The sequence below is a fragment of the Chionomys nivalis genome, chromosome 8 (assembly GCF_950005125.1).
Source record: "Chionomys nivalis chromosome 8, mChiNiv1.1, whole genome shotgun sequence".
NCBI lineage: Eukaryota > Metazoa > Chordata > Mammalia > Rodentia > Cricetidae > Chionomys > Chionomys nivalis.
This window is the reverse complement of record NC_080093.1, coordinates 55445123-55458865: the sequence shown is the minus strand read 5'-3', so window position 1 is coordinate 55458865 and position 13743 is coordinate 55445123. Positions and strand designations below refer to the sequence as shown.

The window sequence follows — 13743 nt, the reverse complement described above, 5'->3', positions numbered from 1 at the left end:
TTGTAGAAAAATCCAGCACCACCTCTGGGCAGACCATTTCCACCAGAGAGACCAGAACCACCTCAGAGCAGACAGCCAGCACCACCTCCACACCCCAAACAAGCTTACCATTTGTAGAAAATTCTAGCACTACTGCTGGGCAGATGGCCAGTACTATTTTCACCAGGGACACCAGGACCACCTCTGTGCAGACAGCCAGCACCACCTCCATATCTGGATCAACTTCAACATCTAAAGGAAAAGTCAGCACCACCACCAAACCCCAAACCAGTTCAATTTCTGAGCACACATCCAGCTCCATGTCCACTAAGGGCACCAGCACCACCTCTGAGCAGACAGCCAGTACCACTGACACACCCCAAACAAGCTCACCCTCTACAGCAACTGTGAGTTCTACTCTCAAAACGCAGACCAGTTTAACCTCTACAAAAAAAATCAGTACCACCTCTGGGCAGCCAGTCAGCACCGTGCCCATCAGAGACACCACAACCACCTCTGGGCAGAATGCCAGCACAACATTCATGGGAAGAACCAGCACCACCTCTGTGCCTGCAACCAGAGCCACCTCGGCTCCTCTGAGCACCACAGGCCCTGGGCCTCATCCTGGGATGACTTCCTCCCCACTGACCACCCACTGCCAGCCCCAGTGCAACTGGACCAAGTGGTTTGACACTGACTTCCCGGTGCCCGGGCCACATGGAGGGGACCTGGAAACCTACAGCAACATCCTGAGGAAGGGAGAGAGCATCTGTCACCGGCCAGAGGAGATCACACAGCTGGAATGCAGGGCTGAGAATCACCCTGAGGTGCGACTGGAGGAACTGGGTCAGGTGGTACAGTGCGACCCCACTGTGGGCCTGGTGTGCAGGAACCGGGACCAGCAGGACATCTCCGGGATGTGCCTCAACTATGAGGTGCGAGTCCTGTGCTGCCGCGTGCCTGAAGGCTGCCCTGAGACTACACATGCCACTCCTGCCAGCTCTCCAAGTGAGACTGTCACCAGTTCAGTGCCTGGCACCACTTCTGTTCATAGAGCAATCAGCACGTCCATGCCTCAAACCAGGACAACCATTGTGCAGACAGCCAGCACCACCTCCACACCCCAAACCAGCTCACCCTTCATAGAAAAATCCAGCACCATCTCTGGGCAGACCATTTCCACCAGAGACACCAGAACCACCTCTGGGCAGACAGCCAGCACCACATCCACACCTAAACTCAAACCAAGTTCTGAGCCTTTGGCCAGTACCACCTCTAAACCCCAAACAAACTCAACACTTATAGGACATTCCAGCACAGCCTCTGGACAGCCAGCCAGCACCATGTCCACCAAGGGCACCAGCGCCACCTCTGAGAAGACAGCAAGTACCACCTCCACACCCCAAACAAGCTCATCCTCTACAGCAACAGTGAGCTCTACCCTAAAAACTCAGACCAGCTCAACCTCTACAAAAATAACTAGTATCACCTCTGGGCAGCCAGCCAGAACCACCTCCACATCTCGAACCAGTGCAGTCTCTGGGCAAACAGTCAGCACAGTGTCCACCAGAGACACCAGCACCATCTCTGAGCAGACAGCCAGCACCACCTCCACGCCCCAAACCAGCTCACCCTTCATAGAAAAATCCAGCACCACCTATGGACAGACCATTTCCACCAAGGACACCAGAACCACTTCAGAGCAGACAGCCAGCACCACATCCACACCTAAACCCAAACCAAGTTCTGAGCCTTCGGCAAGTACCACCTCTAAACCCCAAACAAGCTCAACACCTATAGGACATTACAGAGCAACCTCTGGACAGACAGCCAGCACCATGTCCGCCAGAGACACCAGAACCACCTCTGAGCAGACAGCCAGAACCACCTCCACACCTCGAACCAGTGCAGTCTCTGGGCAAACAGCAAACACAGTGTCTACCAGGAACACCAGCACCATCTCTGAGCAGACAGCCAGCACCACCTCCACACCCCAAACAAGCTTACCATTTGTAGAAAAATCCAGCACCACCTCTGGGCAGACGGCCAGTACTATTTTCACCAGGGACACCAGGACCACCTCTGTGCAGACAGCCAGCACCACCTCCATATCTGGATCAACTTCAACATCTAAAGGAAAAGTCAGCACCACCACCAAACCCCAAACCAGCTCAATTTCTGAGCACACATCCAGCTCCATGTCCACCAGCACCACCTCTGAGCAGACAGCCAGTACCACTGACACACCCCAAACAAGCTCACCCTCTACAGCAACAGTGAGCTCTACCCTCAAAACTCAGACCAGTTCAAACTCTACAGAAAATACCAGTACCACCTCTTGGCAGCCAGCCAGCACCGTGCCCATCAGAGACACCACAACCACCTCTGGGCAGACTGCCAGCACAACATTCATGGGAAGAACCAGCACCACCTCTGTGCCTGCAACCAGAGCCACCTCGGCTCCTCTGAGCACCACAAGCCCTGAGCCTCATCCTGGGATGACTTCCTCCCCACTGACCACCCACTGCCAGCCCCAGTGCAACTGGACCAAGTGGTTTGACACTGACTTCCCGGTGCCCGGGCCACATGGAGGGGACCTGGAAACCTACAGCAACATCCTGAGGAAGGGAGAGAGCATCTGTCACCGGCCAGAGGAGATCACACAGCTGGAATGCAGGGCTGAGAATCACCCTGAGGTGCGGCTGGAGGAACTGGGTCAGGTGGTACAGTGCGACCCCACTGTGGGCCTGGTGTGCAGGAACCGGGACCAGCAGGACATCTCCGGGATGTGCCTCAACTATGAGGTGCGAGTCCTGTGCTGCCGTGTGCCTGAAGGCTGCCCTGAGACCTATTGGACTCCCCCTGTGACCACACCCCTCAAACCCTCATTTCCATTTGTGTCACCCTCATCTGTGTCCCCATTACCATCTTCGAGCCCTGCAGTGCATTTTACCACTTCTTGTGTGTGCAACGTGTCAGGTCAACTATATCCTATCGGTAAGTGGTGTGTCTTTACGCAGCTCCTAAGGTACTCTGTTCCTTAATTTTCTTCCGTGAAAGTTCTTGGATTTGGCAGATGGTGCCACAATCGCCTTCAAACATTTCTTATATTTTTCTTCTTTCACTGAGTGGAAGCCTTTAGGTTAGCCACCCACTGTTTGGGGAGCAGACTTTTCTCCCAGTGCCTCCGCATTGCTTCACTTATCTTAATATTGCAGGATCCAAGATCTACAACAAGACAGATCTGGACGGGCATTGTTACTATGCCTATTGCAACATGACCTGCCAGGTGGATAGAGGGGTTAGTAAGGACTGCCCTTCCACCATGCCGACCCCTGCAACAGCTCTGTCCACCTCTACGTCTCCCATCGTCCCTGTCACCGAGACGGATTGGTGCAATGTGTTCCCTCCCAGAATGGTAAGTCTATCTGTTATCCTTCCTGGAGACTCAGGGCCACTGTGAAGACCTCAACATATTTGCAATTATACCTCAGCTTAAGTTCCCATGAAGATCAGCAACCCCCAGCTGATACAGGATGAGTTTCGGGCTGAGCCTTTTTATGGCTTTGCGTGTCTGCTTCTACTAGTGCGGTATTGATAGTTGGGTAGTTGGGTGTTGGGCCTGAAGGTTAAAACTCCCCCAATGAGAGTGAAGGTATCAGAGGTGATGGTACACCCCATGGATGTAGTAACACATGGAAGGGGGTGAACCTCAGGGGTGGAGCATTTCCACATTGTGGTCCCTCGTAGCCAGTGCCATACTTTGGCAGGGATGAGGCTAAGACAGGGGCTGGAATGGGGCTACAGAACCTTGAGGTGATTTCCTGGCCCAGGGCTCAGACCCACAGCTGGCTTTGTTTCTGCAGAAAGGGGAGAACTGGCCCATGCCTAATTGCTCCCAAGCCACCTGTGAGGGCAACAATGTTGTCTCCCTAAGTCCACGCCAGTGCCCAGAGATGAAGGCACCATCTTGTGCCAACGGCTATCCACCCCTGAAGGTGGATGACCAGGATGGTTGCTGCCAGCACTACCAGTGCCAGTGTGAGTGGGGATAGGGTTCAAAAGGGGAGGACATATGATGGAGGAGGGGAGAATGAGGACTCTAGGAAAGACTTTCCGTTATCAAGTCGGGGTTGGGGATGCCAAGTGGAGAGAACTGAGTCCCAGAGCCATAGAGCCCAGTGGGAGAAGAGGAGGATTCTCTGTGTCTCGGGATCCTAGCAGCTTATGAAGGACCGGCCAGGCAGTATCTGAAGGGGCAATCCACGAGGGTACAAAGGTCTCAAGAGTTCCTGATTAGGAGGCTGTGGGGGAGGGGCTGAAGCAGTTGGATGAGAGCCAGTCTATAAGGTAAGCTCCCTGGCACCCACAGGTGTTTGCAGCGGCTGGGGTGATCCCCACTACATCACATTTGATGGCACCTACTACAGTTTTCTGGATAATTGCACGTACGTGTTGGTGCAGCAGATCGTGCCTGTGTTTGGACCCTTCCGTGTGCTCATTGACAACTACTTCTGTGACCTGGGAGACAGTGTTTCCTGCCCGCAGTCCATCATTGTGGAGTACCACCAGGACCGTGTGGTGCTGACCCGCAGGCCAGTTGACGGGATCATGACCAACCAGGTGGGCATGCCTGTGTATGTGTGTGCGCTCACGCGCACGTGTGTGTACAGGGTTTGTGGCAGGCTTGGTCTGGATCGGGAATCTGTCTAAACGTCCTTCTGCTGTCTGTATCCAGATCATCTTCAACAACAAGGTAGTGAGTCCAGGCTTCCAGCAGAATGGCATTGCCGTCTCCCATGTGGGTGTTAAGATGTACGTTACCATTCAGGAGATTGGTGTCCAGGTCATGTTCTCAGGCCTCATCTTCTCTGTTGAGGTGCCCTTCAACCTGTTCGCCAACAACACCGAGGGCCAGTGCGGTAAGCTCCACTCTGGATGTTGTTTGGGTATTAGGAACAACCTCTCCATGGGCCTAGGGGTTTCTGGCTGTGCACACATGTGGTCCACATCTACTTGTTCCATGGTGGCTTCTCTGTACACCGGGCACAGCTCTGCTGCTCAGCTGGCTGACCCTCATCTCGCCCGCAGGCACTTGTACCAACGACAAGAAGGACGAGTGCCGCCTGCCTGGAGGGGCAGTAACCTCTTCTTGTTCTGAGATGGCCGGCCACTGGAAGGTGCCCGACCAGCCTGCCTGCCAAGGGCCTCCTCCAACACCAGCTTCAGTGGTACCCAGTCCTTCACCGACCCCGTGTCCGTCATCACCACTCTGTCAGCTCATCCTAAGCAAGTAAGATTACAGAAAGTGCGGAAGCCTTGCTGGTCCCATCTGCCAAAAGCTGTGGGGTCCTCAAAAGGCTCCTAAGAACAATGAGACCAGCCTTGTAGCCTTGTTCTAGGGTTTGGGCACTGTCTCTAGGGATTTTGCTGGAATGCGGTGGCCAGGTGGACTCGTCTCTGGAGTCCTGCGTCAGTTCCTCTCGTTGCTATGAGCGCAGTCACTGCCTGCACCTGAGCGGCACACAGGGTTGCAGAATAAGGGAGGCTGGGGGGAGAGAGATTTGCAACGACCAGTGTTCTGGCTGACACCTTTCCTGGCACACACCCAGAGGCGGAATGACAGGGTCATAGGTGCTAAGTCTCTTAGAACCTCATCTCCGAGAGGATATCACAGATGTGGAAGCCCCCACTGCGAGTGGTGACCCCAGCAGAATGGATGCACACACCGTCGTGTGTGTCTTTGCCTACCCACAGCGTCTTCCTGTCCTGCCACCCTGTCATCCCTCCCCTGCCGTTCTACGAAGGCTGCTTGTTCGACGCCTGCCATGGCGTGGACTGGGAGGTGGTGTGCTCAAGCCTGGAGCTCTACGCAACACTCTGTGCCGCCAAAGGCCAGTGCATCCCCTGGAGAAGCTACACCAACAACACCTGTCGTGAGTTCCCAGCCCAGGCCACCTTCCTGTCCTCTGTCGTGAGAATTTAGAGGCGCTAGGCAGACAGCCTGGGAAAGGAGGAGGACTTGGAGCCTCAAATCTAGTCTTCCCTAGAGGGAAAATCTCCAGGCTGTGGGTTTGTTTTCAGGAAAGGGGTATTATCTGAATCAAGGTGTCTGTGGATTTAGGGCCTGGGGTGCCAACTGTCTTGGGCAAGCATACAGACCTGGGGGTGGGGTGGGAGGCAGGTTGTAGATAGATACTGAGGGCTTCTGAGTGGGTATCAGCACTCAGCAGCAGCTGGGGCTTGGAGGGTCCCAGAAGTGAGGCCTTGAAATGGCTTCTCAGGGTGGCTCTCTCTTCACACAGCATTCAACTGTTCTGATAACACAGTATACAAGCCGTGTGGCCCAACCAACCCTCACTACTGCTATAGGAATGACGACATCAGCACCAGCTTGTAAGTGTCCGCAATCTGCTCCCAGGGCTGGCAACCCCTGCGTATCCGGCTCTGGCACTTGGCTTTCCTAGGCTGGGTTCTTTCTTACTTGGAGGTGAAGGGCCCATCAGTTCTGTTTCTTACAGGATCCTTCAAGAAGCTGGCTCCTTCTCAGAGGGCTGCTTCTGTCCGGATAACACAACACTTTTCAGCACTAATGATTCAGTCTGCGTGCCTTCCTGTCAATGTATGTCCCCACAGGCACAGGGGTGGGAGCTTTGGGGGGGGGCAGGATGTGGCTTGACCCTAGACCCCACTATAGTACCCAGCGTGGGTCCTGATTTTGCCCCATCCCTGTGGCCACCCAGAATGACAGGACCTCTCTCTACAGGGTGTCTGGGGCCTCATGGAGAACCTGTGGAGGTAGGTATGGATGATGGTGGTTTGTGGCTGGGGCACAGAGCCTGAGGCAGGAAACAAGGGCAGTGCGGGCTGGGGTGGGGCTTTCTCAGTGTGCCAAAGGCCAGATAAAGGGAGAGAGCTGGTGTCCGAACAGGATCTGGGAAAATCTCTGGGGCTGCCCTGCCTGTGTTCTGGAACTGCTGGGAATCTCCTCCTATCCTGAAGAGATGTGTTAGGATGAAGGGGAAGGGCTGATCACCAAACAAAGCCCTTCTCCCACCTCTGCTCTTGGCCTCTGTGCCTGGCCTTCAGCATCTCAGACCTGGCGCTCCTGAAGCCCCATCCCCCAGGCTTGCGGCACAGCCCTCTCGGCACATGTGGGGCCTGACTCTGAGGCTTGGCTGTAGCTGCCCTTGGGCCCAGTGGCTCCCTCACAGGTCAGGTTCACGTATCATTCCTCCACAGCCCGGCCACACCGTCAGCATCGATTGCCAGGACTGTGTCTGCAAGGGCGGCACGCTGACCTGCCAAAGGAAGTCCTGTCCCCAGACCACCTGTCCAGAGCCTGGCTTTGTGCCGGTGCCCGAAGCCCTGCAGGCTGGCCAGTGTTGTTCCCAGTTCAGCTGTGGTAAGCCTTCGCTTCAAGCCCCGTACCCATAGGTAGGACAATCTCCTGAGGAGCCATAGGTGTACCGGGTCAGCAGCCAGCTCTGTGTACATGGTCTCAGGAGGAAGGGAGTAGAAACCTCGCTTCCTAGGGTTTACACATTGCTTGAGTATAGGGACCCTGCTGTGTCCTGTCTGATAATGCCCTAGCAGGTGTTCTTTAGGTGTGTGTAGTGGAGACTCCTCTGCCCCGCCTGACCAGAGCCTGTTCCTGGGGTCCTGGGGACCGTCATGACATCCTGTGGTGGGGTAGACCCTTGGAGCAGAAAAGAAGCAGAGCAAGCCCAGCCCCTGACAGCTTTCTCTACCCACAGTCTGCAACTCCAGCCACTGCCCTCCTCCTCTGCACTGCCCCGAGAATTCTAGCCTGGTGGTCATCTACGAGGAAGGAGCTTGCTGCCCACGACAAAACTGCAGCAGTGAGTGTCCCTGACCCTTCCACCAAGCCACATTGAGACCTGGAATTTCCCAGGAGGACTGGCCAGATGACGCCACTGATGGTGGGAGATGGGTTGTTGATTGGGGTGGAGCCCTTGGTGGGAAGGAAGCCGAAGGTGCTCCAGCATCTAACAGCAGAACGTATCGATGTAAGAGTCAGGCTGTGCCCTCACAAGGCCCAGGCTACAGCCAGTATGTCTTTTGTACAGGTCAGAAGGGCTGTGAAATCAACGAGACTCTCTATCAGGTAGGAACCAGTGGTGCTCAGGCCTTATAGCCTGCAGGGACCGAGCTTCCCATTTGGGGCTCTTCACCAGCCCTTTGGAGCATAGCTGGGGGTTTGAGAAGCTGAGGAGCTCTTGAGCCACTCTTGTCCCTGGCACAGAACTACTGCCCAGACCAATGACACAAACCTCTGTGGATGTAGTTCAGAGCAGCGCAGTTAAGGTTGGCCCCAGGATCCTGGCAGCCGCCAATACCATCAGGATTCCTATCAGGTTCTCAGCTCCCTGGTGTCATATTGGGGATGCCAGCACCTCGTTTCCCCCAGCCGTCCTTTCCCCACACCAATTCCCCAAGTATGTAGTATCTTGGGTCCCCTGACATAGAGACACAGTTATAGGCTCTGCCCTGTGACAGCACCTGATTTATGGTCTCTTCACGATGAGGTAACATTGAGGATCATTTCCTAGAGAATGGGTCAGCTTGGTGGGCAGCCAGAGCAACTGGCCAGTCAGAGTACAGGGCAGATCTCTTCTCAGCTTGAGCCCACTAATGCCCAGCCCTGACTCTTCCCAGCCTGGTGCTGTGATCTCCTCCAGTCTATGTGAAACATGCGTATGTCAGGCGCCCAGCAATCCCCATTCAGATGTCTTTGTGGTCAACTGTAAGAATGAGTTCTGCAACACCCAATGCCCTAAGGTGAGCACTGGCTCCATCCCTGCTCTCATCACCCGGTGCCAATGGCCTGAACTTAGGCAGCATACTATTCTTCCTGTAGGGCTCCGAGTACCAGCCCGAGCCAGGACAGTGTTGTGGCCGGTGTGTGCCGAAGGCCTGCTCTTTTAAACACAGCAACAGCTCTGTCTCCTATTACCTTGTGAGTACCTGGGACTAAGATAGGTGAGCTCAGAAAGAGGAATAGAGGACAGGAACAACAGACCACAGGCTCTACAAAGGCTCCACACAGGCTGGGGCAAAGTCACCATGCTCTCCAAAGAACTACTCACAGTCCCAGGCCCAGGTATAGAGAGTGTGAAACAGACAGCATTTGAACCGAGCAAACAGGGTCCTGGGGGCACTGGACTCGGAGTGGCCTTTATCCTGGGGACTCAGGGATGATGAGGTAGGATCCTGGGGACCCCAGGCTGACTAGGCAGGGTCCTGGAACCTTGGGGAGAACTTGAGAAGCCATCTCTGGCTGTGGGGAGATAGAGGTTGGGCACTCACGACGCAGACTGGGCCTCCTTTCAGCCTGGTGAGTCCTGGCCAGAACCTGGGAACAACTGTGTGACTCATAAGTGTGAGAATTTCCAAGATACACTCACGGTTGTGACAATGAAGATGGAGTGCCCCAAGATCAACTGTCCACTGGTAAGTTTGGGGTTTCCCACTGCAGCCAAGGCGGCAGCTGACCTGGGATGAGGAGAAGTTGGTGCTGCATGGCCATGAGGCTTATCCCCTCCAGTAGAGGGGGTTCCCGCTTTTGTTTGCATTTGGCCTCACGTCTCGTTCCTCCATTTCTGGATGCCTCATTGCCCCTGACATTCACAATGGCCCATTGTTGGCACAGGGCCAGGCTCAGCTGAGAGAAGACGGTTGCTGCTATGACTGTCCCAACACCCAGAAGAGTAAGTGGGGGATCTGACAAGGAAGGAGTTGATCCCAGCCTGGGGCACCCAGGAAATGACTGAGCAGACACTGACCCTCTCTCTGCCTTACTTCCTGTCTTCCCAGAATGCGCAGTATACCAAAGACAGCAGATCATCCGTCAGCAAAACTGCAGCTCCGAGGGGCCAGTGAGCCTCTCCTACTGCCTGGGCAACTGCGGGGACAGCACCTCCATGTACGAATCCCAGAGAGCCTCAGGGGGCAGTGTTCAGAGAAGCAATTGGTGGTGAGGTGGAGTGGGGTGGAGTGTCTGGTGCATTGAGGTCCAGAAGCAGGGCAGGGAGGGACAGAACCAGGAGAGGGAGAAAAAGGGCGCTGGAGGAGACTGTTATGATAACTTGAGCATCCCAAGGTGGCGTCAGCAGGGTTCTAGGACCCTTGGGCTATACTGACTACTTTTGAAGCAGGGTTTCTGTTTGCTGTAATATCTCAGACCTAAGAAAGCCCCAGTCCCACGCAATGACCTGCTGTGCAGACGTAGGACACCTGGTGGCCAAGGGCAGCTGTGGCAGAAACTTTTGCCCCAGGGAACTGGCAAATGAGAGTGAGAGGGTTTTGAACACAGGGTGACAAAGACCTCGGGAGCTCGGCACTGTGCCCGCTGGTTGCAGAGCCTGTGGCAGGCGCAGGCAGCGGCCGGCAGGGCTGGGTGCTGAGCAGATCTACCCACAGGTACTCCCTGGAGGCGAACACCGTGGAGCATAAGTGTGAGTGCTGCCAGGAGCTGCAGATCTCACAGAGGAATGTGACTCTGCACTGTGACGACGGCTCCAGCCGCACCTTCAACTACACCCAGGTTGAGAAGTGCGGCTGCCTGGGTCAGCGGTGCCATGCTCCAGGCGACACAAGCTACCCAGAGTCCTCAGAATCAGAGTTCAAGTCCCAGGGAAGTAAGGGACACGGCCAGCAGTAAGCACTCAGGGCCAGCACGGAGGTGCTTGGGCTTTCCCAGGAAGCTGAGCGGCACTGCTGTCCCAAGACACCACCCAAAGTCTTCCCGAGGCCAGCAGGACACTTGCTGCTTGTTCAAGTGGCTTGAATTCCAGACCTTCTGCCTGCCCACCACTTCCTCTTCAGGAGGGACATGGACCTCGGCTGTCCTTGGGGTGGGAGCAGTCCTATCCACTGAATAGGAGCATAAGGGCACCAGGCTTCTTTGGAAAGAACTTCAGTGTCGCCAAAGGGTCCGATGAAGGATGCGGGTGTCACCTGCTTGGCCTCACTCTCACCTCAGCCCTGTACCTGTGCCCCCTTTCAGGAAATGGCCAACTTGTTTTATAAATACAGTCAGAGCATTTGTGAACTCTCTCTCTCTCTCTCTCTCTCTCTCTCTGTGTATTATTTTTAAAACATGTCCATAGATATAGGAACTGCACAAGGACAGGCCTGGACTTCAGGGGACCTTATTCTTCAGGCTGCTCACTAGGGGCTTGGCAGCCTGGTGAGGGCCACTGGGGAGTTCCCTGCCTCTATTTGCTGAGAGGATATGTCCTAATGGTGACAATAGCTACACAGGGGCTAACTGGAGCCTGGACGAAGCTCAGAGTCAGAAGCATCCTGGGAGAGGACAATGAGGGAGAGAATGAATGAGTGAGTGAATGAGCTAGCGGCTGAGGAGATTAGTGAATGAGTGACTGATCGAATTAGTGAGTGTGGAAGTGCTTGGATGACGGAGGCAGTGGATGAGTGCAGTGATTGAGTGGAGAGTGAAGTGACCTAGGGAGAATAAAAGATTGAATACGTGAGTAAATGGATGAGCAGACTCATGAGAGAGCCAATGAATAAATGAATTAACAAGTGGATTAATGTGTGAGTGGACGAAGGCATAGGTGGCCAAGTGGGTGAGTGGATGAGTGGACGAAGGCATGGGTGACCAAGTGGGTGAACGGATGATTGGGTGAATGAACACGTACATGAATGTAGGAATGAATGAAAGGGACCTGGTGGTGACCAGGCTGAGCCAAACAAGTCTAGATATCCTACTGTCCAGAGAGAGAGAGAGGCCTGAAGTGAGGCCTGAGTAGCCCATGGGCAGGCCAGGATTGAGCACATTCCACACTCCAGTGCTCAGGAGCTCCAGACCTCACCAAGAGCAGGCACATGGAGGGCAGCAGGGCGAGCATCCCTAGAGCAGACACTGGGGGGAGGGTAATATGCCTTTTGGACCCAGACATTTGCTTGGAGGCTGGAGCTATCTCTTGGCAGGGCAGGAGATAAACAGACCTTGTTGGATGCCCAGAGGGATCCTGGGGCTCAGGCAAGGGTTTTCAGACCTGCAGTCACTGGGCAGGTGTGAGGTGTGTTCTAAATGTCTCTGGTGTGGCATGAGGGGAAAAACACAGTTCCCAGATCCAGGTCTTTGTTTCACCCACCAAGGCAGCATGCTGGTGGCCAGCCTAGTGTATACGGGAGTCCAGACTCCTGTATCCAAACTCAGCCTCCAGGAATCCAATGTCCATTGCTTCTATTTTACGCTGCCTCAGATACAAGAACCAGGCTCAGCCAGTCCGGTCTGGGGCCCAGGGGCTGCAACCCTTCATGGCCTGCTGGGAAACTTGCATTGGGAGTTCAGTTGTGTTCCTCAAAGCCGCCATAAGGTGGTGCAAGCTCAGATCTGTGCCTTTGTAGTGTTCTGGATCTGGGCTTTTGTTCTTGGGTGAACTGATCCTTGAGAACAGCCCAAAGTAGAACTGAAGCGCTAGAGGAGACAGGCATTTCTAGGGATCTCGGGGCTCCAGGGTCTGGAGGAGAGGGTAAGGACAACCCTTCAGTTCTTCCCAAGCATTCCCTCTGGACAGGCAAGCTTTGGGTTCAGCTGGAGAACCACAGTCCTTCCATCTGTCTGCCTGCTCTGCCAGTAAGACTTGGGCTGGTCCCTAAGGCACCTTCAGGTTCTTTCTGCCTGAGTGTAGTCTTCAAGCTTAGGAAATCAGGAGTCACCAGAGATACACCCAATCCCTATTGGGCCCCTAGGTCACAAAGGGTTTTGGCCTAATGGCCGGTCTCACAATATTTCCTGGCATTGGGTTTCAGGCAGACAAGTCCTGTCTGTGTGCTAATAGGAGTTCCAAACTTCTAGGTGAGTCCTATAGCCTCTCTGCTTGCTTGGACTATTTACTTCCAGTGGTATGGGCTGCCTCAAAGCCTGATTCCTATCCATGGGCAGTGCTGATACGGCCACTCCCTGGCCGAGACCCTGTGACCCTTTGCGTGAACCCTGAGGCTCACTGGCTCTGCAGGTCTGCTTGGCCGCCTGGCTCACCCCACTGACCTCTCAGTGGCTGCCAGGCTCTAATCAGTGTCATTGCCCCTGGAGAGGATCAGGTATCTAGAGAGCCGCCTCTTCCTCTCAGAGTGGGTAGTGCGGGGGTGACTAATCCCCAGCTCTCGGAGTACCCGTAGGCCGAGGTCCTCCATCTGCGTCACTTCTGCCTAGAACCATAGCAGGTGTGCTGGCAGGAAGCAACCGGATCGCATGCCTCTGGGTAGGAGTGGTTACCTTCTTTACCTGCACACCCTGCCCACTGCAGCCTTGGCCAAATTGTGCAATGCACTGTTTCTGGAAAGAGCTGAAAAGCAGGACAGGGGCCCCCACACACCTCGATAGTCTACACCCTGACCACAGGGGTAGCCCCTTGATCCCACACCCTGGACTTTACACAGAACAGGGCAAGAAAACATATCTGAATAAGGCCCCATAGACCTGGGCTGCCCAGTTGCTCCAGAGGCTGCGAGGTCTTGAGAAGAACTAACTTTAGGAGCTTTGTAGGAGGCACAAAGTTGAGTTCCGCCCTCTATATTTTGGGAGCTTCCAAGTTGAGAACAGGATAGACAGAGGGCAGGGTAGGTACTGACCCCTCATCCAGTACCCCCAGCACCTCGCTTTCACCTGCAGTGGGAAACTGCTTAGTCTGAGGCCAGTTCCCTGTGACTGTCCTGGGAAGGCAGAGTGGAAAGGGAACCCCAGTCTAGCTGTCCGTGGGCAAGAGGGAG

The 13743-nt window shown here is 54.7% G+C and overlaps 1 protein-coding gene across 1 annotated transcript in view; it reads left to right on the top strand.

The window, feature by feature from the left end:
* Muc5ac (mucin 5AC, oligomeric mucus/gel-forming) overlaps nt 1-10663 on the top strand; it is a 30902-nt gene extending 20239 nt beyond the window's left edge. Inside the window, exons 32-51 of the mRNA XM_057778708.1 lie at nt 589-987; nt 2299-2976; nt 3198-3397; nt 3846-4020; nt 4352-4602; nt 4718-4901; nt 5071-5272; nt 5737-5915; nt 6285-6375; nt 6501-6601; nt 6746-6777; nt 7222-7384; nt 7737-7841; nt 8070-8107; nt 8659-8781; nt 8861-8959; nt 9334-9453; nt 9653-9710; nt 9817-9925; nt 10423-10663. Of these exons, the coding sequence (XP_057634691.1) occupies nt 589-987; nt 2299-2976; nt 3198-3397; nt 3846-4020; nt 4352-4602; nt 4718-4901; nt 5071-5272; nt 5737-5915; nt 6285-6375; nt 6501-6601; nt 6746-6777; nt 7222-7384; nt 7737-7841; nt 8070-8107; nt 8659-8781; nt 8861-8959; nt 9334-9453; nt 9653-9710; nt 9817-9925; nt 10423-10663 (3548 nt within the window). The remainder of the gene's footprint in view (nt 1-588; nt 988-2298; nt 2977-3197; nt 3398-3845; nt 4021-4351; nt 4603-4717; nt 4902-5070; nt 5273-5736; nt 5916-6284; nt 6376-6500; nt 6602-6745; nt 6778-7221; nt 7385-7736; nt 7842-8069; nt 8108-8658; nt 8782-8860; nt 8960-9333; nt 9454-9652; nt 9711-9816; nt 9926-10422) is intronic.
* The last annotated feature ends 3080 nt before the right edge of the window (nt 10664-13743 follow it).